The sequence below is a fragment of the Elephantulus edwardii genome, unplaced genomic scaffold, assembly GCF_000299155.1.
Source record: "Elephantulus edwardii isolate Elephantulus edwardi_28Jun2011 unplaced genomic scaffold, EleEdw1.0 scaffold00066, whole genome shotgun sequence".
Classification (NCBI taxonomy): domain Eukaryota; kingdom Metazoa; phylum Chordata; class Mammalia; order Macroscelidea; family Macroscelididae; genus Elephantulus; species Elephantulus edwardii.
In genome coordinates this window covers 7,784,047-7,811,538 of record NW_006399816.1, presented here as the reverse complement: position 1 = coordinate 7,811,538, position 27,492 = coordinate 7,784,047, and the positions used below count along the sequence as shown (strand labels likewise).

At 51.9% G+C, this 27,492-nt stretch overlaps 1 protein-coding gene across 1 annotated transcript; it reads right to left on the bottom strand.

Moving 5' to 3' along the window:
* Positions 1–130: 130 nt before the first annotated feature.
* STRA6 (stimulated by retinoic acid 6) lies at positions 131–24,741 on the bottom strand. Its single transcript, XM_006888391.1, has 20 exons — positions 24,689–24,741; positions 24,417–24,548; positions 20,455–20,521; positions 19,993–20,078; positions 18,905–19,058; positions 17,837–17,843; positions 17,111–17,277; positions 15,006–15,128; positions 13,719–13,727; positions 12,483–12,541; positions 12,256–12,332; positions 11,932–11,993; positions 10,564–10,726; positions 6,570–6,645; positions 5,348–5,481; positions 3,843–3,960; positions 3,658–3,759; positions 2,903–3,066; positions 922–1,062; positions 131–309 (listed from the first exon to the last, which is right to left on the bottom strand). The coding sequence occupies exons 2-20, from the start codon at positions 24,524–24,526 to the stop codon at positions 131–133; spliced, it is 1,998 nt and encodes a 665-aa protein (XP_006888453.1). The 5' UTR covers positions 24,527–24,548; positions 24,689–24,741.
* Between the last annotated feature and the right edge of the window lie 2,751 nt (positions 24,742–27,492).

The following is a 27,492-nucleotide window of genomic DNA, read 5'->3' as shown; positions in this document are numbered from 1 at the left end:
CTGGGGGTACCTGCCAGCAGACCTGGAGCTAAGTGGAGGGGCTGCTGAGCCTGGAGAGCAGGGAGTAAGGTGGGTGAAGGGAGAGCGGTTCCCCCATAGACAAGGCCAGGGTCATTTGGCCTTCCCGCCCTCAGGCCTGGGCTCCGTTCACCCAGTTGCCTGAGGCACCTGGGAGGGCCGGCTTCCGGAAGGCCTGCAGGGCTGGGTTGTGGAGCAGCGTGTAGGCCAGACCCCAGCGAGCCCTGCTGTGGCTGGCCCTTGGTCCTGCTCCCTTGGCTGTGGGCTCCTTGGTTTGCAACAACTGCACCCCTGAAAGAGAGAGACCTCTGTGTTATTCAACAAACCCAGACAGGTCCCCAGCCAGGTCCAAGGGAAGGATGGAAGAGGCTGCTGGATTTACAGAGTGGGGATTCACCAGAAGCTGTGAGGCTGCAGTGGGATGTTTGTAAAGTGTTAGGGATACTAAGGAAGGGCTGAGGGTGTCATCCGGTAGGTGGTGCAGAAAAGGGAGGGGTAAAATCTGTGGAGGAGTAAGGTCTGGGGCCCGCTGAGGGTATCCCACGTTTTGGAGCATTTGGGAAGGGGGGTTTATTCTCTGAGAAGGAGGGATAGTCTAGCAGGCAGTGAGGGGGTGACCAAGCCCTTTACAAGGCAGTCATTTCATTTCTGTATGAGAGAGAGAGACAGAGAGACACACACACACACACACAGAGAGAGAGAGAGAGAGAGAGAGAGAGAGAGAGAGTTTCTACTATGGAAAAAATGACCATGAGACCCAACGAGGAGGGGCAGCCACAGACAGCCAAGGAAAAGAGGAAATTTGGATTTTCCTGGCACTAGCTCCTAGTGTGTGTTCAAGGCAGCCTCCTTCCTTGGAGAAGCTGGGTGGGCCCAATTCCCCCACCCAGGAAGAGGCTGCACCTTCTTCTTCATCCTCAGGCCTGAGGACAGGAGGCCGGAGCTGGGGTCTCTGTTCTCTTAGAAGCAGAGTGCAGAAGGCTGTCACGGCTGGGTGCGACTGGCTGACCTCAATCTTCAAGAAGTTGCGGTAGATGTGGTAGCCTAGGGGGATGGGGATGCAGAGCTGGGGGAGGAGAGACCTCCAGCTGGCCAGAGAACACCCCCCAGGGAACCCCTGTCATAAACAAATGTGCACCCCCCCCCACAACCCCAGAGTACACTGGCCATAGTGTGCATTAACCCAAAGACACACAGTCAGGAACAACACAGGGTGCATGTACTGCACATGGGCACGTTCTAACATGCTCAGAACATGCGACACGCATGTCACACCACACACACAGCACACACTCTATTGGCAGTTGCCGTGGGATCGATTCCCATCGTGACCCCATGTGACAGAGTAGAACTGCCTCCTCGGGGCTTCCTAGGCTGTGAGCCTTTACAAGGGAGGAGCTGCTGAGTGGGTCAGAACCAACTTCCAGTTAACAGCTGAATCCTCAACTGGTGCTCTGCCTGGGCTTCTTCCTCACACTCTGTGGAGTGGAAAGCTAAGAAGTTACACGCTCCAGACTTGCTGGAGCCAAAAGACTGAAAGACTGAAAATATCTCTACTCTTAAGGAACTAACCTGCTCATAAATAACCAACAGGCTGGGTTTATTGTCCCTAGTGGCCCACAAAGTATGCTGCATCTAAACCATCAGCTGCTGGGCGTCCTCACGATTGTCTGTGGTGATCACCAACAGACCACGCTTAGGACCCCATGTCATCTGAGCCGCCTTTCCCTTACTTCTTGTTTCTACTCTGCCAACTGTTGACATTTCTTTCCTGTCGGCTGCTACTTTCCACTTCTTGTTTAGATGCTGCCCTACACATGCACCATTTGATGCTGCTCAGATGACCTCACTACAAAATTGACAATTTGCCTTCACCTCAGAATTTTGCTTTGACAGGAGACAGTTCACGTAGCACAGCACACGTTGCCATGGACACAGACGTCCCCGGTGAGCATGCCTTGCCCGCAGACCTCTCACACGGGCACATACCGTCTGTGAACTCATCAGGCTGTGGTGGTCACACATGCACATGCCACTCAGCACACAAACACTCCGTGGACACACGTGACAGGGAGAGGCACAGAGTGCCTGATACATGAGACAGCCAGCACACACGCACGCACAGCCTGTGACACACACTGTGCTCGCGCACACACATAGGCACTGTATGCAGCGTACACCCACAGGGAGCCTCTGCACACACAGACAGCTGCAGCCCTTCTCAGAGAGACTCACAGGGATTGCACACAGAGATGCAGTACACGCAGCTGACTGCGCACACACACATGCACAGACGTGAACACACACACATTGTACACACTGCTTCCTTCCCACCAAGTTAACAGAGCAGCTAACTTGCATGGGATTCCATCACAACTTTGGACAAAGCACATTTCAGCAGAACATATTTTCTTCCTCAAAACAGCTTCAGAGAAGGAGCTGAGCTGGAAGTGCACACCTTTTAGGTGACTAGACCTCAGGGCAGGTGTGTGCGTGGAGTAGGAGGTGCTGCGGGGGGAAAATCAGGTCTGTCTGCTCCGCAAGACTTCCATGTGCCAACCCCAAATGCACATCTGTTTGGCTTATCTACTTTTTGTCTAATTCCTGCAGAACAAGCATTGCTTTTTGCTGTGGATGTTTTCCACTTTGGTGGAAGTGTGTCACCTGTTTTGTTCCATTCCCCCTCCCCTCTTTTCCACTACTTGCTAGGATCCATCATGTCTGCACTGCCGTTTCTAATTGCAGGCAACATTGACAGTGTGCACACCCACATTTTCCTTCCTCTCCTTCCTAAGGATAACCGCCTAGATCAGTACAGCCTCTCCCTTACTGCTTGGACAGCCTACCATAACTGCCAGCCCATGCCCTTGCCCGCTGACCTTACCAGGGTCAAAGGTGGCAACTCTAGGTGGCAGCAGGCTGAGGTCCATCTGGCAGAGGTGGATGGCATTGTGGAGGGCGGAGAGGAGCACTCGGCAGGAGGCCACTAGGATGCCCACCAGCGTGTTGATTTGGAAGAGAAGGAAGGTGACTGCATAGAGGGCTCGCCTGGGATGGGGGAACAGAAAGGCTGAGGCGCCCCACCTGCAGAGCCCTTTTTCTGAAATCACACTGTATGCCCACAGCATTCTTGCACTCCTACTCTGTGCTGGACCTTCTCTCTCAACCCAGCTTGACTTCTCCACCCCTCTGCAGGTTGGGGGGTCGGGATCATGCCACCCCCTTCGATAAAAGGGGAGATTGAGTACAAGAGAGTGAGAGACTTGGCCAGGGCCGTCTGGGACATAAGTGAAGATGCATTCCTTGAGCTTTCCGTGACCCCAGTCTCCCACCTCCCTCCACCCAGTCTCTCCTGGAGCTGGACTTCTCTCTCATACACAGCCTCCATCTGCCCTGCAAACAAAGTGTCTGCAATGGGAGGAGGCACTTGGTTTTGAGAATCAGAAGACCCAGAGGAGATGTGCTGGAAAGCAGGAAAGGCTCATGGGACTGCCAGACCTGACAACGGGACTATGAAAGCATCTTTTCTTGTGAGAAAGGGAGACTCTCTCGACTACCTGCTGGGCTCCCTGGGAGAGGAAGGGAATAGATGGTAATACTGAGGGTCTGTGGGAGCCCCAAGCCTAGGGGCCACCTCACCGGTTGGTCAACTCGGGGCGTCCGTGATGAGTATCCAGGAAGGCCCAGTGGGCTGCCATGTTCTGCAGAGTCACAGCTATGACCAGGATCAACCAGAAGGGCCTGGGGGTAGGGTTGGGTAGTGGTCATTGCTGGTAGCCCTCTGGGAAGAGGTCATGGAGGCCCCTGTCCCCTACCCCACTCACCATGAGTACGCCAGGGCTCGGAGGAGAAGGAGGTTCCTGCCGTGGAGCACAGGTATGAACACTAGGAAGGTGAGGGCTGTGGTCCCCAAGAAGAAGATGATTTGCTGTATCAGCAGCCCTGTCAAGGGCAAAGGGGACAGAGAGTAACATGAGGACAGACAGCAGCCTCTGTAGGACCTGGTATTCCCTGTCACACAGGGATCTGAGGGCTTTGAAATCAGACATTCATGATTTCAGATCTCTACTTTGCTGCTGTTTAACTGTACGTGCTTAGATAAGTTACTTAACTTCCCTGAACCTCAGTTTCTTCCTCTATCAAATGGGGATAGTGGTCCTTACCTCAGTGGACCATGGTGAGGATCCAATGAGAAATGTCTGTAAAAACTCTGAGAACCACAAAGTTTTTTGCAAATGTTATCTTCCTGGAATGGAGCTGGAGTCAGTTCCATCCACTGTGAGTCAATTCAGACTCACAATGGCCCTGCAGGACAGAGTAGAAATGCCCCATAGGGTTTCAAAGATTGTATTCTCTGTAAGGAGAGGCCTGATGGAGTCAAAGCGTTCAGCTCCAACCCAAAAGGTCGATGGTTCATTCCATGGGAAAAAGGTGAACGAGTGGGCTTCTGCAAACATTTACAGCCTTGGAAACCCTTTGGGGCAGTCCCACTGTCCTGGAACCCACTGGGTTCCCCCTATGAGTCAGAACCACACCAAGGGCAGTGAGTGAACCCACAGAAGCAGATAGAGGCATCTTTCTCCTGTGGAGCAGCTGGTTAACTGCAACCATCGACTTACTGATTCCGCAGCCAAGTGCTCAACCATGGTGCCACCAGGGCGACTTTCAGCGATCAAGTCAACCAAAGGGCTCGTCACTCTCAGCCCTAATTTAGTCCTTTAATCTGCCACTCCTTTAAGATCTTCAATCTTTTCCTTTCCCACTGAGGTGAGAAATGATGGAACCAGCAGAGAAGGAAATGGACCCACCAGCGCTTTGCTCACTGCAATGTCCAATGGGAGAGTCAGAAACCTGGGGCTGGGAGGGGTCGTTGGAAGTCATCTGGTCCAATCCCGTAAGGCAGGAACCCCATTGCTGTTCCAAAATGGCCACTAAATCCTGCTTGCATACTCCCAGGGTCGGGGATCTCATTACCTGCTGAGGCAGCCCACTGCTGTACAGCCCTGCCTTACACATCTGACTGTACCTCCTGGAACTGGAAACTTTCAGCCCTGAGTCTACTTTTCATGTGAATGCCTATCGGCATCTGGGGCCCACACTCCAGGTGAGGGATAGCCATTCTCTGTGGGTTCTTGCACCCCCTAATCTGAAGACTGAAGGGGCAGCATTGTGGACCCCTCCTCTGCTCTGTACCCCAGAACCTTCACCAGCACAAGCACGCATCCAGAGGGCAGCCAAGAACTGCCAAGTTCTCTTTCTCAGCTCCACAGAGGCCAGCGTCTGGGTAGGGCCAGGCTGAGGCAGGGTAAGGTGGGCAAGGGGGGCTCACCGAGGCAGGTGAAGGCGGTCTGGTAGGCGCTGAAGCTCATCCAACAGAATATGACCTCCCGAGAAGCGTGGGAGCTTTGCGGTCGGGTGTCTAGGTCCAGGGCAGCCCCTCGGTACAGAGCTCGCAGATTGGCCCTGGGGCAGCACAAGGAGTCAAAGACCTCAGTGAGCAATGTTGTTGTTGTGTACTGTCGAGTCGGAACCAACCCAGAGCTGACCCTCCAATGGGTTTTCAGGGGTAGTTAATTGCATGGGAGGATATTGCCCATCTTTCTCCCGCAGAAAGCAATACACACCCCAAAAGCCCTCCTCTGGGCCTGCTTCCAGTCAGATTCCCAATCTAATCACAACCTACAGCCAGGAAGCCCAGGGCAATGGGAGCCAGGAGGCCACTAACCCAACCTTGGAGGGCTTCCTAGAAGAGACGACGCGAGGCAGCATCTTAATGGAGAATTAGAGTAAATTGTATGGGGGCTTGAAGAACAGGAGCATGTGTCAAGGGATTCTTGGGAACCACATCAGAGAAAGACACAACAGTAGGAATGGAAAGTGACACGCGGCTCAGGCACCAGGGCAGAAGACAGGGTTGGAAGCAAAGCAGGGGTTTTGAGGAGTCTTGAATAGCACACTGAGATCCCTGGGCAGGAACTTGGAGACCTGGCAAATGCACAGGGTCCTCGGACATGGACACGTGCTCAAGTCTCCCAACCCACCTGCCTGCTCCTGACCAGGACCTCCTCCGCCCATCACTTCGGAATAGCTGACGCTCCTTTCCACTCAGTACCAAAGGGCAAGTGAGGCAGCGTGACATTCAGAGAACAACTTCTCTGCCACCCTGCACCAGCCACTGTCTCACATGGCAGGTCCAGCCCACGCAGATCCTTCCGCCATTAGCACTCTCCCCCCATCAACCACCTCCTCCTCCAGCCCCAGCCCCAGCTTCCCCAGGCTGCCTTCCTTATAGGTCCCTTCTCAGAAAAGTAACTCCATGGGCCAGCCCTGAGTCATCACGCCCTTCATCATTCAGGGACACCTCCTCAACCATACAGAAGCACCCCATCGTAAAGACTCAGACCCACCTTCTCCACCCCTACAGTGAGGCCAAATATAGTTAGGCTCAGGGACACACAGGAGCTCCTGGGTCAGGGGCCCATAGGACTCTGGCTTCTTCCTCCCACCCCACCACTGACCTCTTCACTGGTGGGTCAGAGCCTGCTACTAACCTGTGCCTCACCAGCGAGTGGATCTGGACGAAGAAAGTGAGTGAGCAGGACAGGACCAGGGCAGAGATGTAGCAAACTGAAAGAGTAAAGAGGGAGCAGAGTGCGTGGCTAGAACCCAGAGGGGGACACCCCTGCCCTGGACCCTACTCTGAACAGAAAACTCCCCCATTGCTTAGACCTCAGCTGCCCCCATCCTTCCCCGTGACATATGGTGGTTCAAATGGGGAGAGGCCAGCTCTGAGACCACAGAGCTGGCCACCGCCCTGGTTTTGTTGCTTGCATTGCTATGCGAGACTCCATCCCACTTGGCGTCCGCCTCCAGCTCCACTGTTTTTGGCTGTGTGACCTTCAGGAGGTCACGTCATATCCCCATGTACCAGTTTCCTCATGCACATGCTGTCGGGTACGCTGCTGTGCTGCCCACACTGTCGCTGAGTTAGGTGCCGATTCTGACTCACTGCCAGTGACTAGGTAGATGGAACTACCCCATAGGATTTTCTTCAGCTGTCCATCTCCTTGGAGATGGGGACCCTCCCCAACTCCTCACCTCCTGGCCATGCCCACAGATTATGAATTTTCTGTGTCACTGCAGTGGGGAAGGAATGTGTGTATGAGGGTCAAACTGTCCCATTCTGTATCTACTCCAACCTCACTATGGATCTGCATAGCAATTCCTCAAGGTTAGGGCTCAGGAATTGTTCCCATAGGGCAGATGAGGAAGCTGAGGCTAGTATGTGATGGAGGGAAATGTTCCAGCATTTCTAAGTAAATTCAGAGTGAGCCTGAGGCACCAGTACCCTGACTTCATCAGTTGACCCTGGAAAGTGTTCTTTGTTTTTTGATGACCACCAGAAACTCAAGTTGTAGACCAAATACACATGGGCGAGCCAGGTGCTGCTTCTACAGGCCACAAGTGCTAGAATAGCAGGCGTTAAGACAGGCACCTGTTAGGAGACTCAAAACTCGAACTCATTGCCATCAAGTTGGAACTGACAGGAGGAGATTGTCCATCTTTCTCTCTCAGGGAAGCTGGTGGATTTAAACTCCCAGAGAGGCTTGCCCTTTGGGTTAGCAGCACAATGAGGGGTTTTAAAACTCCCCATCGGTGATGCCCAGACTATATCCCAGACCAGCGAAAGCAGAATCTCAGGGTGGGCTTTGTGAATGCTCCCCTTATGATGTAAACATGCAACTAGGTTACTGAGGGCTCTGAAGGCAGAATCATAGTCACGTATTTCAATCAGCAATTGATGAACTCAATCGTCTATGCCATACTGGATGTCTGTGACAGTGATTCCCAAGCTGGTGCTTACATCAGACACATCTAGAAGCCTTGTTCAGCCATAGATACTGACCGCCACACACAGGATTCGGTGGGTCTGGGCTGGAGTGTGAGAGCTGAAATTTTTTTTTTTAAACTCCCACGTTATCCTCAGATACACGCAGTACTACTGCAGAAAGCTGGGGCCTCTCTACCTGGTCCTGGCTCACTCCCCAGTGTCAGGAAGAAGCATTTTCTGAAAAAGTAAGGATACGTGCCTGGGAAAAAAAGTAAGAATGCAGGCCTTTTTAGGGGGTGGGGGAAGGGAGAGAGCACACCTAGCTCTACTCTGATTTGCATCTTTCAGAGCCAGCTCACCTGCATCAAAGTGGGTTCATTTTCTGTAGCAGGTGAGAGACCTGACTTCTGAACTCAGCTGAGTGGAGGGATGGGTTGATGTTGGTGTTAAGGGTTAGCAAGACCCTTTGGCCACTGGCCTGGTCTTTAATCTCTGCCTATCTGCCTCCTGATTCTCTCAATTTTCCCTAAATTCAGTTTCCTCCAAAAGGTGATAATCATTACAACCACCTCTTCCTTGGCTCCTCTGGAACTTTGTCTCACCAGCCTTAAACATGTTCCTGCTCCTGCCCCATCCTGGACCTTGCCTTGTGTCCAGATCATCTAACTTGAGGCCTGGGCAACAAGACTAAGGTTATCTTAGCTTCAGCACACAAGTAAAACTTTTTAAAAAGTGCCTCGTGGCCATTGAATTGGAACGGATTCAGAGCTGACGCTCCAGAGGGTTTTCAGAGGCTTGTAAATCAGGTGGGAGGAGATGGCCTATCTTTCTCCCAAGGAGCAGCTGGTGAACTTGAACTCTGCCTTTGGATTGGCAGCATAACTCCTTACTCACTAGGCCATGACAGCTTCTGAAACCCTTGGTGGGATTCCAGAAGGAGCATCTTTATCAGGGAGGAGAGCAAAGCTTGAAATGGGCTCTTTGATTAGATTCCCTTAAAGCCTGGCCTTGTTTGGGAGTGGACAGCTGAGAAAGTTTCAAGGAGTCTTAGTTCACATCCAGAGATGTGAAGTGGCTTGCCCAAATTCACACCACTTGTGCAATTCTAATCTAGTCAGCTTAAGTCAGAGTCTGAACTTCCTGTGGGTGATGTTCAAACTACAATCCAGGTACCAAGAAGTGCAGCCCCAGTGAAGGGCTCACAGAAGACATCAGACCTTCTTAGACTAAGAATAGATCAAAGGGTTCCTAAACTCACAGCTAATCTCAGTTTCACCCCTGGCCAGCTGAATGATGCCTGACATATCTTTAATACTCCTGGGTCTTGGTGTTCTTCCTCTCTAAACTGGAAAACTAATGTTACCCTATTTGTTCCCAGCATCCAAGAATATTCACAGTAGAAGCGCCTGGGCTTAGAAATAGCAACATGTTAAGTACATGTGAAGGCGGGGTTAAGTAGAAGCAGAGTCCATTTGCCCTGGACAGACCACTTCCTACTTCGGAGCTTTGACTTCTTGCTCTCTGAGATGCGCGCAGCAACGCATACTTAGCAGGGCTGCTGTGAACGAAGGTCTGGGCTTGGATGTGAATGAACAAGGGTCATGTCTGCCTGTGCCTGTGGCTCAGGGGCTGCCAGCTTGAAACACCTCCAGAGAGATAATTTTCTGCCCACCTTCTGACTTGCCAGCTTGTGGGCCTTGGCAGCAGTCCCAGGTCAGCCTATGGTACGGAGCTAAAGGGTTCAGGAAGGTGGGTGAATTGGTCCTGATGGAAAGTCACTGAACACCCCCGGGCTCACCCTTGTCTTACTCTATCTCTGCACGGCCAGGTCTATGAGTACAAGGATGTTGTTAATGGTCAGGACCAGCTGCAGAGCAGTCCCACCTCCACCTGCCAGCCTGGTAGCCTAAGTTCTAACCATCACGTATTACCCCCAGAAGCCAGCATGCTGCTGTTTCTGCCCTTGAAGGCTACTTCACTACACACCAGCCTGGAACTCCAAGTTACCAGGCTTTGTACAAGGTAGTGGGGAGTGCCTGGCCTAGGCCTCAGGAGGCTCGAGCTCTTCTCATGGTCCTACTTGTGACCTGTTATGCAACCTCAGGCAGGTCTTTCTCCATGAGTCAAATGGGGTGGCTTCGCCATGCCCTCCACAGAGTTGTTAGGAGGGTCTGGCAGGTGGGTATTCCCTAGTGGGGCTGCAAAAGCCATCCAGTCATGGAGGGGAAGCTGGTATCATTCCCTGGCTTGAAAGCTCAGCATCAGGGCAGGAGAGAAGGAAGAAGAGATGACGAGAGATGGCAGGGATTGGAGAAGAGGAAGCACCCACCCTTTTCAATCCCGCCCACCTCCCATGAGGATCCTCCTTCTCCGTTCTCAGCAAAGGCCCCAAAGCCTGTCCCTCAGCTCATTTCTACCATTGCCTGCCCCACCTCCACATCAGGGCAGCCAGTCAAAGAACATGGGCCGAACATGGCTGAACATGGGCTGGGAAAAGTCACAAAAACTGACAAGCAGCAGGGAGCTGGTTGAGACTATCTCTTTAGGTCTGAAAAACTGATAGGTGGAAGCTCCAACTTCCCCAATCTGGAGAAGGGGCAAGCAAGGCCCAGAGAGGGGCAGGGATGTGCCTCAGAACACACCGTATGCACACATTGTGTTCCAGTTTCACTATCCTCACTGCAGCCCACAGAGAGACACCCTGGAGGCCTCACCTTCCAGTGCCCACAGGTGGTACTTCACCAACTCCACCACCTCCTGCTTGTCATCCGAGAGCACGATGCCAAAGCCGGCCAGCAGGTAGGAGACATCCGTGGTGATGCCTGACCTCACCGTCTGCATGGTGGGGACAACGCTCACCACCAACAGCAGCGCCACCTGTAAAGGCCGCAGAGAGAGGGCACCAGGGCCCATGTGAGCTGGTACTTAGCAAGTACCATTCCTGGAAATATCTACTGAATTGACAAGGATGACTTTAGGAAGAAACTTGGGCAGCACGTTGTCTGTAGTCAGAGCTTTCCATTATTTTGAAACAGTTTGTGGCCCACAGAAACAAGCGCAGCACATGCCCAGCCCTGCAGCCAGATCTCTTGGTGTTGACTTTTGACCCATGTAACAAACAGGCCGTGGTGCCCTGATCAACTCTGCTAGCTGACTGACATATATGCTCAGTCCTGTGGTGGACACACTGCTTCCTGCTTCCTATTCTGGCCAAAGCCTATGGAAAAGGGACTGGGTTACCATGCAATGCATGCGCTGCCCTTGTTTTTTGCTGGCTGTACCCATTTCGTACTAATTCAAAGCCCTATACCCATCTCAGGATGGTCTTACCCAACTCTAAGAACAGGAGCCTCACAGCAGTGGGCTACAAATAGATACCACTTTAGCATAAAGAACCAAAGACATACGTTTAAGCAGCATGACTGTGTACACATTAAATATAATAATAAAATAGAAAAATAATTGTGTAATATAGAATTTTCCATTTTTTCCCTGTTGTAGAAAGCCATGCCCTGTAAAGGAGCAGGCATATCGAAGCTTGGTAGATGTGGCCTCAGGGTGGCTATCTTATATTTTAGTTGTAAAAACTTGCCAAGTCAATGTCACCTGTCTGAACCTCAATTTTCCCACCTGTTAAATTATAAGTGGGGAGTGAAAATCATACCTATCTCCCAGAGTTGGTTTGTTTTTTTTTTTTAATTTTGAGGAGCAAGGTAGAGAGAAAGAGGCTTTATCAAATGCTTATTACCTAAGTATTTTAAACACTCCAGGGAGAAAGGTATTTCTGCTACATGCCCTCCAATTTAAAGATAAGCTAAAAGTTCATCAAGGTTGGCTGACTTGCCTAAGGACACACGGTAGGTAAATAACAGGGCCAGGATTGACATTCATCTTTATAGGATCCCCAAAACTCATGCCCTCACTACTGTGGCTACAGGAGTTAACAGCCTGTCTCTGGACAGAAGCAGCCAAAGGATTGTGGGAGGGGCTTTCAGAGCACTGAGCTCGCCTTGAGCCATCCCAGGCTGTGGGTCCAAGGCAAGCGCCCAGGAGCAGATGGCACTAGAGGAAGCAGGACGTACCTGGTAAATAGCTGTCCCTGACAAAGTGGCGGAAATCACCAGCTTCAAGGGGAGTCGGAATCCTGCAGTCCTCAAAAGAACGGACATGGTGAGCTCCACCACTATTCAGATCTGGGTGTGCCATCTCTCCCAAGGGGTGCAGGGAAAAATCAGAGTTGATAAAATTATCAACCATGAAGGCCAGGACAGAGGCTTCCTCTCATCCCAAGCAGTGGTTGCTCTTTGTGTTAACAAGAGTCCTGGGGGAGGGGGTAAGGAGCGGCTCTCCACGGCAGTGGGTATGTGGGACCACCTGCCCTCTGGGCCTCGGCTCCCCTCTCATACCTTGCTGAGGGATGTAGATATGGTGCTTGAAGCAGATCCAGGCCCGAGACAGGAAGTTACGCTTGGAGGTGTGAGAGCTGCAGAGATCGGGCAGATGAGGGGTCCTCAGGAGAAGCCTCTGGCCTGAGGCCGAGCCCCAGGGCCTGGCTCATCCTCCCTCTCTCCAGCCCTGCTCTGCTGCCCAGTGCTGGCCTCCAAAACAACCTGGGAGTGTGCCGGGGCCTCACCTGCTTTCCAGCTTCTTCCTGCGAAGGAGATCCTTCAGATACTCCTCAGCGAGGCTGCCCTTCACCTGTGGAGGCAAGTGAAGACGAGGAGCAGATGTGACCTGCCCAGACCATGCCTGGGGCCCTGACTGAGATTGCCACAGTGGGCATGTGGTTGGTGCTCATCAGAGCCCTTAGCTGTGGAGTTAACGGAGCACAGAGAGGGCCTGAGCTACAAGGATGAGGCCAAGGCCCTGTGCAGCTGCCCTTCCTGCCTCTCCACAAATGCATGATCCAGCAATCAACTGAAGAACCCTCAGTCCTAGGAAGTTCTTCCAAGGATCTATCTCCCACTATCTCTTGCTTTATTCCATCACATTCCATGACTGCTGCCCTCTTGGTCCTCTGGCCTGGCATATTGATGACTAGGACATAAGAGAGGGGACATTCCAGGTCAGAAACCCTAGGTCCTTCCTGCTATGACTCAAAAGAGATCACAAGGGTGACCAGATTTGTCTAAGCCAAATCCTTAATCGGCCTGCCATGTGGCTGAGGCTCATGGGAAGGTGGGGTCAGCCCCTGCCCCAGATCACAGGGAGAACACAGAGAGGCTTGTCACCTGTTGCCACGACGACCATGGCATCCAGGGTGGGCGCAGGTCAGCTCAAAGCTTCATTTGGTCCTTTGAAGCCTAAACCTCTTTGACCATGGGCCAACGAGGGTTTTATTTCTCATGACTCAGGAAGAAAGGCATGCAACGGAGGAAGAGGTGAGGCAGAGAACATCCTCGGGAAAGGCAGCAGAGATGTGCCTGGCACGCTGTGTATCCTGAGAATAGCCACTCCCTGCATCTGGGTCAGTTGAAAAGTGAAGGATATTGGGGTTCTCTCCCCCCCAAAAAAGAATGGGTGCATCAGGAGTGCGGTGAGTGGAAAGTCCTTAGAACAATACTCACTATTGTGTGAGAGTGGAACCAAAAATCAGGTAGGTCTTCCCCGACCAGAGGGTCCAGACGTGACCCCAGGCGGCCCCACAGCACTGAGCTCACCCCAGCCTCATCTCTCCTCAGCCTCCATTGCCTCGCGTTCTTCTTTAGTCTGACAACACTCGAGAGCTCACACACGGTCCCAGCCCTGATTTTGTGACCCAGCTGTCCCCTGGCCACCTCCACCGAAACCTCACTCAATTCCTCTAACCGTCAGCACATGCAGGACAGAGCGCGGACCCTGCATAGTCGCTCTCTGTCCCTTGTGTCACCTGCAGGCCCTTTTTCATCTTCTTCACAGCTGTGTCCTCAACTTTTCCTGAGCCTGGCCCTCTTACTCTTTGTGGGTGTCTGTGGGGTTTTTCTCTTCCTCCTCCCTCACCAGCCTCTGCCTGTGTCCCCAGGGCATCCGGATGATCCCCTGCTGCATAAGCACACTGCAAGTCACACTGTGAATGTCTGGAGCTGCACCCATCTCCAGCACCACAATAGGAGTTCTCCCCGGAGGCCAGCTCCAAATCAGTCGTTTCTGTGCCACATACATTCTCTATATACATGAGTGTATGTACCATTAACGCATGATGGCTGCTCAGAAGGTTTTTTAAAAAGATTGAAATACATTGTGAGAGCTGTGTCTCCTCAGGATAGATTTACCCTCCCATCTACTGGCCATCATCCATTCCTCAATCTCTGATCTTTGCAAAAATTTTAAAAATCCATTATGGGCAAAAGCCTACTAAGTGCTGCAAATACAGATATGGACAAAACAGATGCAAATTCATCTCTTGCTCTCTCTCCCTCTACTATTGCTCTTGCCCTTGTCCGCTTTAGGAGGCTCTGGTGGTGTAGTCCAAGGAAGCTGTGCTGTCAACACAAAGGTGGGGGTGGTTCATTTCTGCTAGTTTGAATCTACTAACTGCTCTGAGGAAAGAAAACAGATAATCCTCTTGTGCTATTTACAGCCTCTAAAAACCTACAGGAGGGTCGGCTATGATTCCGTTCCAACTCCATGACAATGAGGTGAGCAATGCCCTTATTTTCTTCCCACTCCAAATTTCCCGTTGTTTTGTTTTTGTTTGTTTGTTTTTTGGTGTTTTTTTTTTTTGCTCTGCTAAAGTCTGCTTCCTCCAGGAAGCCTCCCTAGCCTACCTCACTTCTCCCAGAACTCCCCTTTATCTGACATAATATAACTGTGTACAACTTAGAGCTAAGTTGGATTCTCTTCTGCCCTCACTGGTTTCTAAGCACTTCAGTGTCTGCAAATTCAGCTCCTCTGATCTGTCTTATTTCTCCAGCTGGCTCCTCAGTGCTTCAGAGTGACAGCTTTCCTGTCTTCTGAGCCAGTTCTCCTTTGCTGAGTCCTAACTGTCCAAGTATCTTTGGTGCCAGCCAGGGATAAAGGAAGAGCAATCAGTCACTTGGTGAGTGAGCAAACCATTCCTGAGCATCATCTACTATGCTCTAGGTCCTGCTCCAAGCATGCAGAGGACCAAAGATGTGGGGTCTACAAGGAGTCTTTGGGTGCTGACCTGGAGCCCACCCCAGCCTTGCCCCTTTACCTGGGAGTCTGCTCCTGACCGGCGGCTGAAGCTTCTCACCAGCTGCACAGGATACCAGATGCTCAGGAATCCCAAGCCCAGGAAGAGCGGCAGGGAGGCCAGCAGGGAGTAGAACTTGTAGATCTAGATAGATAGGCAGACAGACACCCAGAAAGATCTACCTTCTGTCTTCCTCTCCTTCCCAAGGACCAGAATCCATTTCTCTTCCCATCTCCCCGGGCCTCTGTGAAGGGCCTGAGGATGGTCGAGTGCTGTGGGAAAGCTCCGGTTCTGTCACCCCCCCATCCTGAATAACCCAGCACACCTACTTGCTCTTCTAAAGCCCTGTAAATGTGCTCACCCCACCCAAATCCCTGAGCCCCACCCCCACTGCCCAAAGAGAATCCAAAAGGGAGGAGATTATGGAGTCAGCTCCACCCTACTCCTAAGGACTAGTCAGGGGCTTGACACAGGAAACACGGCTCTCTGTGTTCTTAAGACGCTGGAAGTTTTAGATACATGTATGTATGTATGAATAAGGAGGACAGAAGAAGAATTGATGCCTTTAAACTGTAGTATTGGAGAAGAGTATTGAATATCATATGGACTGCCAAAGAACCCAAATAGATATGTCTTGGAGAAGGTGCAGCCAGAGGCCTCCTTGGAGGCAATGATGATAAAGCTTCGTCTCACAAACTTTGGGCATGTTGCTAGGAAAGGCTATTCCTTGGAGATGAACATCATGCTTAGAAAGATTGAGTGTTGGCAAAAGAGAGGAAGATCCTAAATCTGGTGGACTGACACAGTGACTGCAGCAATGGGCTTCAGGGTGTTGGAGATTGCAAGATGTCACAGGATAGGACAAGGTTCAGATCTGTCGTTGATAGGGTCACTATAAGTCAAACTTGACTCAACAGCACCTAACAACAACACGTGGATGTACAGGTAAGCCATACAGTCAGAACCAACCCATAGCTGACCTTCCATTGGTTTTTCAGAGATTACAAATCACATGAGAGAAGACTGCTCCTCTTTTGCCCCTGGAGTAGCTAGTGAATTTGAACCGCCTTCCTTTGGGTTGGCAAAGCAACTCCTTACTCACTAGGCTATAATGTCTCTGAAAATTAGACAGAAGCCTCCTGTCTCTGTACCATCTCCAACATGTGCACCAGGGAAGTGAATGTCCTGCCTCCCAGGTGAAACGGGACCAGATCCCTATGTCTTCACTCATTTTTTTTTCTGTCAATTCAACAATTGAATCATTGAGAGTTTGGTGTATACTGTGTTCTAGGTGCTGGAAATTAAGTATTTGCATGCAAATAAACCACCAAATCTTCACCTCAGCCTGGAGAGATTGGTATTATCAAACCCCTTTATAGATGGGTAGATTGAGTCACAGAAAAGTGGCATGTGTTTCTCAAAGCATGTACACCTCCTGGAACCGTTTGGTGTAGTAGTTATTTACTTTTCTGTGTCTCCTTCTGCAATGATAGCTGTGAGAGCCAGGGACTTGCCCATGGATATCTCCCAAGTACCTAGATATGAACCTGATATGACATACATGCTTGAAAATCTTGTAGAATAAGTGAGGAGGAAATAAATGAATGAATGAAGTGATAAAAGTGGATTCAAACTCAGGTAGTCTGGTGTGGAAGCTTTAACTACCACCCCTTTGGGCAGTAGCTTGGACAACTTCACGCATTTAGCCAGTGAGTCAGGTCCTGAGGTTCTGGAACTTTTGGCTAGCCCTCTGAGACCAACCCCAGCCCATCACTGGTTGTCCTCCCTCTCTCTTCACGTGCGCCCACTCCGCCGGGCCTCTGCAAGACTGGAATCAGTAAGGGACAGAAATCCAGGCTTCCTCTAACTCCTTCTCTGTCCACTTGTCCTCTCCTTCCTCCCCTCAGACTGGAAGCTCCTGAGGGCAGGGTCCAGTTCTCTTGTCCTTGGCCTCTCTTGTAAGGAGGTCAAGCTTAGGAATAAGTACATTTTTAAGGAAGTCAATTCTGAGCCTAATGGTATGTGGTAGAGATGCTCATCAGATAAAAAGAAGTAAAAGGAGCCACTGGGTTTAAGCAGGTTTGTCTGCACAGTTCTCTGTCCCCACCATTGCGAGTCTGCGTTACCTTGGGTGCCTGGGGACACTCCACCTTCTGCCAGACCTGAACTCCAAAGTGGACCCAGGACAGCATGCTGCCAAGGAGGGATGCGGCTCTGTGCCTCGTCGTGGCACAGGCTGCCAGAGGGTAGTAGAGGAGCGGGTAATAGAGTAGAGCCAGCATCTTCCAGAGCCCTAGAAGGCAAGATGCAGAGAAACGTGTAAAGGTGAGGGCCAAACATGGAGCGTGGGTCCAGCCCACCAAGGCCTATCTCCTGTCTTCATATTCAAAGCTGATTCAGTGGTAAGAGCCCCAGGTTCAAATCCAAGCTCAGACAGTAGCTTTTGGGATCTTAATTTCCCTGTCTATAAAAGAGAAAAATAGTCTATTACCAGTTGCTATGGAATCAGATCTGATGCTGAGCAGCCTCACATGGATCAGAATAGAACTGTGCTCCATAGGATTATCCATGACTGACTTTCCAGAAGCAAATCTCCAGGCCCTTCTTCCTAGGTGCCTCTGAATGAACATCAGCCTCCAAACCTTTGCTTAGCAAAGTGTATGGTCTTGCTGTTGGATATCATCAAGTCAATAGTGACACCATGTGGCACAGTAGTCCCCTGGGTATTTTTAGGCTGTAATTTTTATGGGCACTCATCACCAGATCTTTCTCCTACAGAGCTGCTGGGGGGGGGGGAGGTTCGAACCACCAACCTTTCAGTTATTAGCTAAGTGCTTAACTGTTGTGTCAACCACGCTCCTTAATTAATCCATTGGCCACCAAGTCTATTCGAGCTTATTGCAGCCTTATAGGACAGAGCAGCACAGGGGAGGACAAAGCTTCAATCTACTGTTCATAGAGGCTTTTAGGGGTTGTAGTTGACTCAATGGCACATCACCATAGTGACAAAGGACAGAGAACAGTCTGTAGGGGTTTCCAAGGCTCTAGTTTCTTATGGAGGAGCTCTGGTGGCCTTGTGGGTAAGAAGTTGTACTGTCAGCCCAAAGGTCCATGGTTCAAATCTACCAGCTGCTCCTCAAGAGAAAGATTGGCAGTCTCTCTCTGTGCAAATTACATCCTTTGAAAACTGCTGGATGGCCAGCTATGAGTTTGGTTCTGACTTAATGGCACAGAACAACAAGAAGTCCATGGAAGAAGACTGTCCGTAGAACAGCTGGTGTGTTCAAACCTTCAATTAAGCAATTGAGTGCTTAACCACGGCACCACCATGGCTCTTGGCTCTTTAATTAGTGGGAGCTCAATGAGAAGCTACATGTGCAGTGCCTAGCACAGTAACTGAATGCTGCTCAATAAAACAAGGTTGCATTTTAGAATATTTTTCTTCCCTGACCATCAGTTCCCACCTCCCTTGTCCATTAATTGGTGTTGATATCCATACTTTGCAGGGTCATTTTGAGGATCGGATGATCTCACGGGCGTCATTCCCTAGGGGAGTGTCCCTATCTCATGGCCGCTGTCCTTGTCACCATCACCTTCCTTGAGTCGAGGTGTAATTCCTCAGGATCTTCTCCGTGGCACCCTCCCTATCACCCTGCATTCTCCCACAGGGCTGGGGAACTCAGCCTGTGCCCATGAAAGAGGGAGTTCTCACCCTCCTGGAAGAGGGTCTGTGTAATGATGGAGGAAACACTGGGAGTGGCAATACTAACTAAACAGCTATCATCAATAATGGTGAGATTGCAAGACTGTGGTGGATCGCTGGGGAGGGGAGGGGAGCAGCATCTCACAACTGGGCATAGGAGCTGCTTTGCTCACTCACAGAAGAGGCCTGACCAGTGCCAAGGATCACACACACACACAGCTGCACTGGTACCTTGGAAGGGCGTCCAGATGAGGGTCAAGAAGGGCAGCGAGTCCTCGTCGGGGAGTAGCAAACACAGGGAGCTGAAGAGGACCATGAAGACAGCAGCGGGCACCATCCGGGGCTCGTCCTCAGCCAAGAAGTCCACAGGGCTGGCTCAGAGGCAGGGACAGGGTGGAGGAGGTGCTGAGTTCTTGCACCCCTAGGACCTCTAGTTCATGCTCCACCAACCAGGGAGGTAGAGTTAGCTCCACTTTCCAGACAAGATAACTGAGAGGGGACTTTTCCCTATTCATTCATTCATTCCACAAAGATTTGTAAGATGTCTTCTTTGTGAACAGCCAGTGCACTCATCCTGTGGCAAAGTGACCAGGGAAGCCCTCAGCCCCAACACACACACACACACACTGAGAGCATGCCCAAGCACTGTTCCCTCCACCCACCCTGGAAGCGCCAAGAAACAGCCGCCTCCACACTAATCTGTCTGTCTGGACTGGCAAGTCCTTAGAGAGCTCAGCAAGTCACACACTGTCCTTATGCAACGGCCACTGCCTCTGGACTGGGTGTGGGCCTGGGGGCAGAGGGCAGACAGAGGGCACAGCTATCCCAGGCATCGCTCTGCTGGGCTCAAGGCCGAGGGTTCAGGCTGCTGCTGCATCCCAGCTTGCCCACACATCCCCAGTCTTGTGTCCTTGGTTCTCTCCCAGGCCAAAGTCTTGTCAGAACAGGGCCAGTGGCACGCCCAAGGCATTCCAGTCCCTGAGGACACTCAGAAGCTGCGTCCTGGAGCCAGGTCCTAATGCCTAATGGACTCATATCTTCCCACAGTCTAGAATGGGAGCTTTCTCCTCACGTGCCAAACAGCAGGAGCAAATGGCCTGCATGGGTCCTTCCCTCTCCTTTAGGATTCCTGACCAAACCTGGTGGTGGGGGTGGGCATGGGGAGAGCCTCCAGGCTGAGAGAGGTGAGGAGGGCATCACTGAAACCAAATCTGGCTTTTATGTACTTGACAAATCACCCACCATCCCAGGATAGTCCCTACCAGCTGGACCTCTGAGTGGGGATGCCCAGGCCCTGGCACCTACCTGGGCAGCCCGGGCCTGCTGTACCCACAGTGGGGCCATAGCTGGCGACGCCTCACCAGCAGAGCCAGCAACAACAGCACAAGAACCTGCAGAGGAGTACGGGAAAGGGGTTGACACTACCCTGGGACCAGACCCTGCTTGACTCAGGTCCAAGGGCCCAGCCACAGCTTTCGGTGCAGGTGCCCTTCAAACTGCCCTCAAACCACCTGTCCCACTCCCAAAGGCCTGGATCTCAGGGCTTAGCCTCCTCCACAGTGCACACCCTTGTGGCATCTTGGGACATGGCCAAGAAGTGATAGACATCTGGGAGGCTGGACTTAGAGCCTGGCTTGGGAGTCTACCTGATAGGGTCCCCAGGTCCCCCTTCTCACACTCTGGGCTTCCAGGGCCTCCTGGAGCTAGTCCTAGCAGACTAGGGAGTCCTCTGGTCATTGTAGCAGGTTGTAGTCAGGTTGGACTCACCGAGAGTGAGGCGAGGCAGGCGTGGAAGAGGTTGGGTGATACACTGGCCTGGCACAAGATTACCGTCCTGCAAAGTGACCAGAAGGAGGGTCAGGCCTGGTCCAGAGCTGCTGCGTGTGCAGCCCAGGTCTGGGGTGCAAAGCTCCATTAATCACCCCCACCTTTGGCCCTTGGGACTTCTCCCACACAAGCCTGCCCAGTTCTGCTTTCACGAGATCATCCTGAACCCTCATGCTCCTATGGTATGTCCAGGGATAGTTGTGAAGTGTGTGTACTGCACGAGAATGTTCAAGCAAAGAAGTGTGGAGGGTATGAAGTCCCATTCATTCTGTACCTCCATAGCTTTGTAGGTATACTCAACTGAGGATCCCTTTTTCTATTTACCACAAAGGGCTCCCTCTGGGCTGGAAGACTTCTGTCTTGATTTTGCCATAACTGAGCATAGAGACAGGTCCACAATGGAGGTAAAGAGTCCAAGGAGGACAGTGAAGGATTCAAAGTCCCTTTCTGGGTCTCGAAATAAGAGGAAGTGGTTGAGAAGTGGAAGAGCATTGCTCTGAACTCAGGATGGAGCCTGGGCCTGGAGATACAGACAGGACTGAGTCCCCAGGGAGGGACAAACCTCCAGCTGGAGCCTGGGAGTGCTTAAGAAAGGACACCAGTGGGCCAGGCCAGGCAGGGTCTGGTGGGGACAGGCAGAAATCCCAGGAGGCTCAGCCCACTCTCCTGGGCACCCACCTGCTTACGTGTGGAGAAGAGCACAAGGGCTCATCTTGCAGGGTGAGCTCAGAACTCTGGGAAAAAACTCAGTCTCCCCTGAAGAAGTCTTCCCTGAAGAAGCCTCTCTCTCAGGAAATCCCAGAGTGGCAAGACAGGGAAGAATATGGCCCAGGGTTTGCCCTTGGAGTGGAGGAGAACAGTAAGTCCATTCTGTGCATGATCTTGGTCAGGGTAGAGCCACTCTCATCAGGAGCAGAAGTAGGGGCCACATAGCAGATCCAGTTCCCACAGTGCACTCAGGCCCCCAACCCTTCCAGGCCTGCTGCTGAGGCTTCTCACGCTGGTGGGTGGGTGGAGTGTGAGAAGGCGAAGACCCCATATTCAGAGCTGCCCTTCTCAGACTAGATCCTGTTTGGCTCTGGGTTACAGAGTCCAATCAGAGTTGCCAGAGCAGGAACCCTAAAAACTGCCCTGGGATTGCCTGTCCAATCCTTCAGGATCTCAGCGCAACTAGGAGTCAACCTACTCCAGAGGGGTGACCCCTGGCCCCATCTCTTCCTCCAGACATCCCTCATCTGACCCTTCCTCTCACTTGTTAAATGAGCAAATGCTTGCCTGATAGTGGACTCTTATCTCATGCTGTTGGACAGGCAGGATGATCAAGCTACAGCTCTAAAGAATGACACCTGGGAATGCCATCCTAGGAGAGACCCGATTAGGTACTGAAGGGTCAAGAGGAGGGAGAGAGATATCGGGAGCCTGGGGTCCTGCCTGGTGCAGGGGTCTTGATGTTCTCTCCATTCTCGGCAGAGCAGTCTGGCATTGGGCCACCTGGTGGGAGGACAAGCCCTTAATCTTACCTTCCCAGGAAGGCCTTTGAAGTACTGGGGAGGTGAGTATTTGTATCCCCAGGCTCTGGATGCAAAGTAGCACTGGTGGTGGGTGAATACCCATGAGCACATCTATCACAGGCGGGTGTTGAAGGGCTGGGCACATACCAGACTGGACACGCACCCTCTGTACCTTGGAGAAAGCCAGCTTCTTCACTCAAGTCAACCTCACACTCACTGACGCCCCCGGAATAATACATCAAATCACCAGAAACCTTGCCAACCATGTCCTGGTGCCGCAGTGGTCCCTGAGGCCACCCAGCAGCTGTCACTGAGTGTTCACAAATCCAAGGTGGGCAATGCTGGGGGCAACCAAGGCACAGAAGGAGACAGCATCTGGAAAGCCCCCAAAGCACGGGTGCACGGTCTCCCTGGGGTATCTGGTTTATGCAAAGAGGGGTGAACCCAAGATCACCTCTTTGGGATTCCCCTGAGCTCCTGGTTTTCTGCTCCCACCTTTGGGTATGGGGGAGAGCAGCCCGATATTGTTTGGCAAATGCTTAGCCACAAAGCCAAGCTCTGCACTCCTCGGGGTGACAGGGCCTGCACTGGGGGAAACACAGGACCCCAAACCCATTGCTGTTGAGTGCTCCTGGATTATGGTGACGCCATGTGTTACACAGCAGAACTGAGCTCCACAGCGGTTTCCTGGCTGAAATCTTTAGAGAAGCTGACCGCAGGCTTTTCCTCTACAGCGTTATGAGAGGGTTCGAATCACCAGTGTTCAGATTAGTCAATAATTCAACTCAGTGCCATGGAATCCGGATTGACCCATAGCTGGCCCCTCGGCGGGTTTTCAGAGGCTGAAATCGCTCTGCTTTCTCCTGAGGAGCAGCTGGTGCACTTGAACTGCCTTTGGGTCGGCAGCCCACCGCTTTACCCACTGTGCCACCTGAGCTCCCCTTTAATTTAGCAGTAGAACCAAAAGAGTTTGCAGAACTCAGGGACCTCATTCAGTGGGACAAAGAACCTGCAAACCTCAGATGCCACTACGCTGGGGGCAGTACTGCCTACCTGCCTTCCCACCAACCCTCCCCACCCTCTCTGCTTGCAACCAGTTTCCCAATTTAACACCCCGGCACCAGGGGCTACAGGCTTCTGGTCTGAGCCAATGCCCAGGTCGCCCAAGGACAAAGGTCGGGATCCTTTTCAGAGATTCCAGGGTCCCTCCCTAACCTGTTACTTGGACCCCCAACCCACACTCACATACTGAGGCCAGAAACTCCACAGGCTCTTCACTGTCAGCCAGGGGAGGGGAGAGGGGTTACTCCCTTGCTGTTAAAAGGCTGCTTTCCAGGTGGTCAGAAGCTCCAGTTCTCCAAACAATGGCTCCATCCCCCCAGGCTTGGGTGGGGCCTCCATCCCTGTGGGTGACCGGAGCCTGGCCAGGCCGCAGCCCCAACCCCCCTGGAGCCACGAGAGCATTTTTCCTTCTCCAGTGTTCCTTCTCCAGTGTCGGTTGCTGATGGAGAACAGATGTGCACACATCTGGCTCAGCAACACCCCCAGTCTTACCTTTCTGGTTCCCCAGACCCTCCAACAGAGCAGAGAGGTATGAGATGGGGCAGAGCCACGAAGAGGGAGAAGGATGGGTAAAGGTTCCCACACTGGCCAAGGTCTTTGGTACTAGCGAGAGGGCAGAGTGGCATCCATGATCAGCCAAACTAAACAAGGATGGAAGGGTTGTGGACGAGAGAGGGTGACACTGAGGCGGGCAGAGTGTCTCCCTTACTCCATCCTCCTGGCTGGCCTGCTGAGAGATTGGGGATCTCCTCATCTAAGACAATGAGAAGTGTTTGCCCAGACATCTCCCAAGTCAGGCTTTCTTCAAAAGGTTCTCTGCCTTCCCCTCCTCTGTCTGCTTGGAACCCAACATCTGAGAATACCACAGTCCACATGGTCACTCCAGCCACCAGTAACCCCTGAAAGGCCAGCCTGGCTTCTTGCAACCTCAGAGCTCCTCCGACCTGGTTGCAGACCAGAGTCAACCCCCCTCCATGGGATGATTCAAGAGAGCCAGAAGAATCCTACCCAGATAAGCTAGATCAGAATCGCCAAGGATGGGCCCAGGACCTGAATTTTAACACACCGTGCAGGTGGACTTGAGGAGGCCAACTGGGCTATGACTTTCCACTTCCTGCATCTTAATAGCAGCGTGAGACTTATTTCCGCTTAGCAGAGTGAACACTGAGTAGGTAACCAAAGTCCAGAGAGGTTGTGATTTGCATAGAGTCACACAGCACATGAAGGGCAGACCCAACTTAGAAAGCTCATTTCAGAAGCCTAAACCGCCCTGCTCTGTGACCTCTTCCACACCCCACACTGAGCACACAAGCTAGGGTTCACACTCACCCCTCAGGCTTGGGCTCCATTCCCCCCTGAGGCTCATCAATGTACCAGCTGCCATAGGAGTAGTCCTCTGTGGCATCAGGGGTCTGGTTTCCTGCTGCCTGGGATGACATTCTCTTGATCTTCGCCTTTGACCTCCAGAAAAGAAAAAAAAAAATAAATAAAAAGCCACAACAGATCTAGAAAATGGCTTTTAAAAAACCCCAACGAATCAACAACCAGCAAACAAAGAAACGTTTCTCCTAATCCTGAAGGTTACTTTCTTGCTTTTTAACTGTCTGGGAAAAGCCTGTCTGGGAGTGAGGGCCTGCGCAGGCTGGCACAGGAGGAGGGGACGGACCTCCCATGTCCCCTCCCGTCCCTTCCTGCCCAATTTCTACCCAATCCTGCAGAAGCTAACTGCGCCCACTTGGGGTCTTTGGGGCTATGGCTGAAGCATCTGTCTGCCCGACTCGTCTTCATGCAAAAGAGATTTTTTTTTCCAAATAAGTTTTGGCGGATCCAAGCTGCATTCACTCCTTTCCCTTCCCAAGACCACATGGACAGACTCACAGACACACTCTGAAGAGAGAGTAAAGAGTTGCAGAGATTAAAGGGTGGGCGGGCTACTGGTGGGCCCAGCAAAATCCAGTCAGGGCCCTCCCAGTCGGAAACCCCCACTCCCTCTCCCTCACTCTCTGTGTCCAGCCCAAACCCCTTCGTTAGTCTGGGCTCCTTTGAGGCCATCCCTCAGCCTCACCCTGACCTTCTCTGTCCCCTTTGGGCTATTCCAATGGGAACACACCATGATCGTTGACAAAGTCCTCCTTCTGAGCATGGGGGGCCCAGAAAGGTGTGGCCAGGAGGGCTTCCCCTCCCCCCACACCTGGCTGCACACACATACCTGCTCCAGAACCTGCCCAGTAGCTTCTCCACCTGCCCACGGGACCAGCACTGACCCCCACGAGGCCAGCATTCCAGCAGCCCAAGGAGACTGCAGGGGTTGGACTGGGGGCGGAGGCAGGGAGGGGGCCCCACTCATTCCTTCTGGGGTTTCCATGAAGGAGGCAACATGTGTCTCACTGGTAAAACCTTTTTGTTTCTCCAGCTTGATTTCACAAGGAGATAACTCACCCCCACACGGCGGAAATTAGTCTTTTAAACACAATCCAGACCCACGGATAGGCAAGAAGGGCCCCGCCTGGCTGCGGCTCCTGGGGCCTGGAGTGTGGGCCAGGGAGAAGCTGGTGAGCGGCTGAAGGTACCTCCTCTCACCTCCCTGCTCCGAGAAACTGGACCCCTGGCTGGCTCTCCTCCCTGTACCAGGACTCCAGCCCAGAGGGAGGGACAAGGTGCAGATGAAGACAGAAAGAAGCTGTGGGACCCTCATTTCTTGGCCCCCGCTCCTTAACTACCCAACGAGTGTCCTGGGCAGTAGCCCTTCCCCGCCAGACCATCCATTTAGCAAACATTTTCAAACAGTCTTTCATTTGTCCCATCAACATTAGTTTGTTTAACATCTACTAAGAGACAGGCCTGGTTCTGGACACTAAGGACACAAGTGTTACAGTTCAGCAGGGGAAGTGGACAAGCAGGTAGGTGACCTGGAGTTCCAGGTGACAAAGGGAAGAAGGCACAGGCTACGGTGACACGTGCCCTGGGAAACCTGACTTAAGAATCCAGGAGAGCTTCCTGAAGGAAGCTGCCTTTGAGTGGCAATCTCAAGGGTAAGAGAAAGTCAGTTGAGCAGAGGATGGGAAGGGGACAAGCATGTTTCTAATAGAGGGAACAGCATGGTTGAGGCTCAGAGGATACGGGCTTGAAATACTGGGGTATCACCACAAAAATTCTTCAGCCAAGCCCACAGAGCCTTCCAACATCAGGGCCTAAGTGCCCCCTCTTCTTTCCCAGCAGCCCCTCTTTCAGGAAGAAGGTGCTGACCACCCGTCTGCAGCCCCAGAGGGGTCAGCTGACTCACAGCTGAACCTGAACTTTATTTGAGGCCTCGTAGACGCCCACACCAGGCATAAGAGCCCAGGATTCCAGATTCATCCTGGACTGGTTGTGAGCTCACCTCACTCCTCTGTTTTGCCTGCTCACTGCACCTGACCTGAGGTATCAGGGGGACTTCAGACCGTAGGTTGACAAAACCACTGACTGTCATTTCCAGGGACGTGTCCCCGAGTCCCTGTACAAGCTCTGATTTTCACCAGTCAGGCTTTCCACACTTTCTAGCTCTGACTCCAAAGCCCAGGGAGCTCCAGTGGCCTAGTGGATAAGGAATTTTGCTGTCAACCCAAAGGCAGATAGTTCAAATGCACCAGCATCTCTGCAGGAGAAAGATGATTAATCTCCTCCTGTGCAATTGACAGTCTCTGAAAACCACTGGAGGGTTGGCTACGGGTTGGTTCTGACTCAACGGCAGTGTGAAAGAGAAACTCCAGAGCCTTCTATTGCCTTCATTCCCTCCTCAGCGGTTTCAAACCCTTAGCTCAGTGGGTGATTTGATTCTATTCTCACTGGTGATGCAGAAGCAATGTCTAGCAATCTACTTTGGAAAGATTACAGCCATTGAAAATTGTACAAAGCCCTGTAGCTTTAATTGCATGACAAAGGGGGGAAAAATTAAAAGTTGCCATCAAGCCGATGCTGACTCATGTGACCCCAGAGGTGTTAGAGTAGAACTGTGCTCCATAGAGCTGTCAGTTGTTGGTTTTTAGAAGTAAATTGTCAAGCATTTCCTCTGAGATGCCCCTGAGTGGACTTGAACTTCCAACCTTTCCGTTAAGGGCTGAATGTATTAACCATTTGCACTAGCCAAGGACTCCACCCCTTCACAACAACTCCAATCATCATCGGAGTCCAGTCTGGCATGGGTAGCTCACTTCCTCTATAAGGCAGACAGGATCCTGGGTGGACAATGCAGTCTGTCTGAAGCCTTCCCTTCTTGGAGGGAGCCTGGCTCTGCATCCCTAGGCTGGTTTGCTCATTCATTCATCCACAAATAATCCATTGCATGCCAACTATGTGGCAGGCCCTCTACTACATACTGAGGATACAGTGGTTAGCAAAACAGGCAAGGTCCTGGACCTCGTGGGAC

Coding starts and splice junctions, on each gene's coding strand:
- STRA6 (XM_006888391.1), bottom strand. CDS start 24,526: ATGTCATCCCAGGCAGCAGGAAACCAGACCCCTGATGCCACAGAGGAC. Junction 6,646..10,563: donor CCACCTGTGGGCACTGGAAG/GTGAGGCCTCCA, acceptor TTACTCTTTCAG/TTTGCTACATCTCTGCCCTG. Junction 310..921: donor GCCTGAGGATGAAGAAGAAG/GTGCAGCCTCTT, acceptor TCTCTCTTTCAG/GGGTGCAGTTGTTGCAAACC.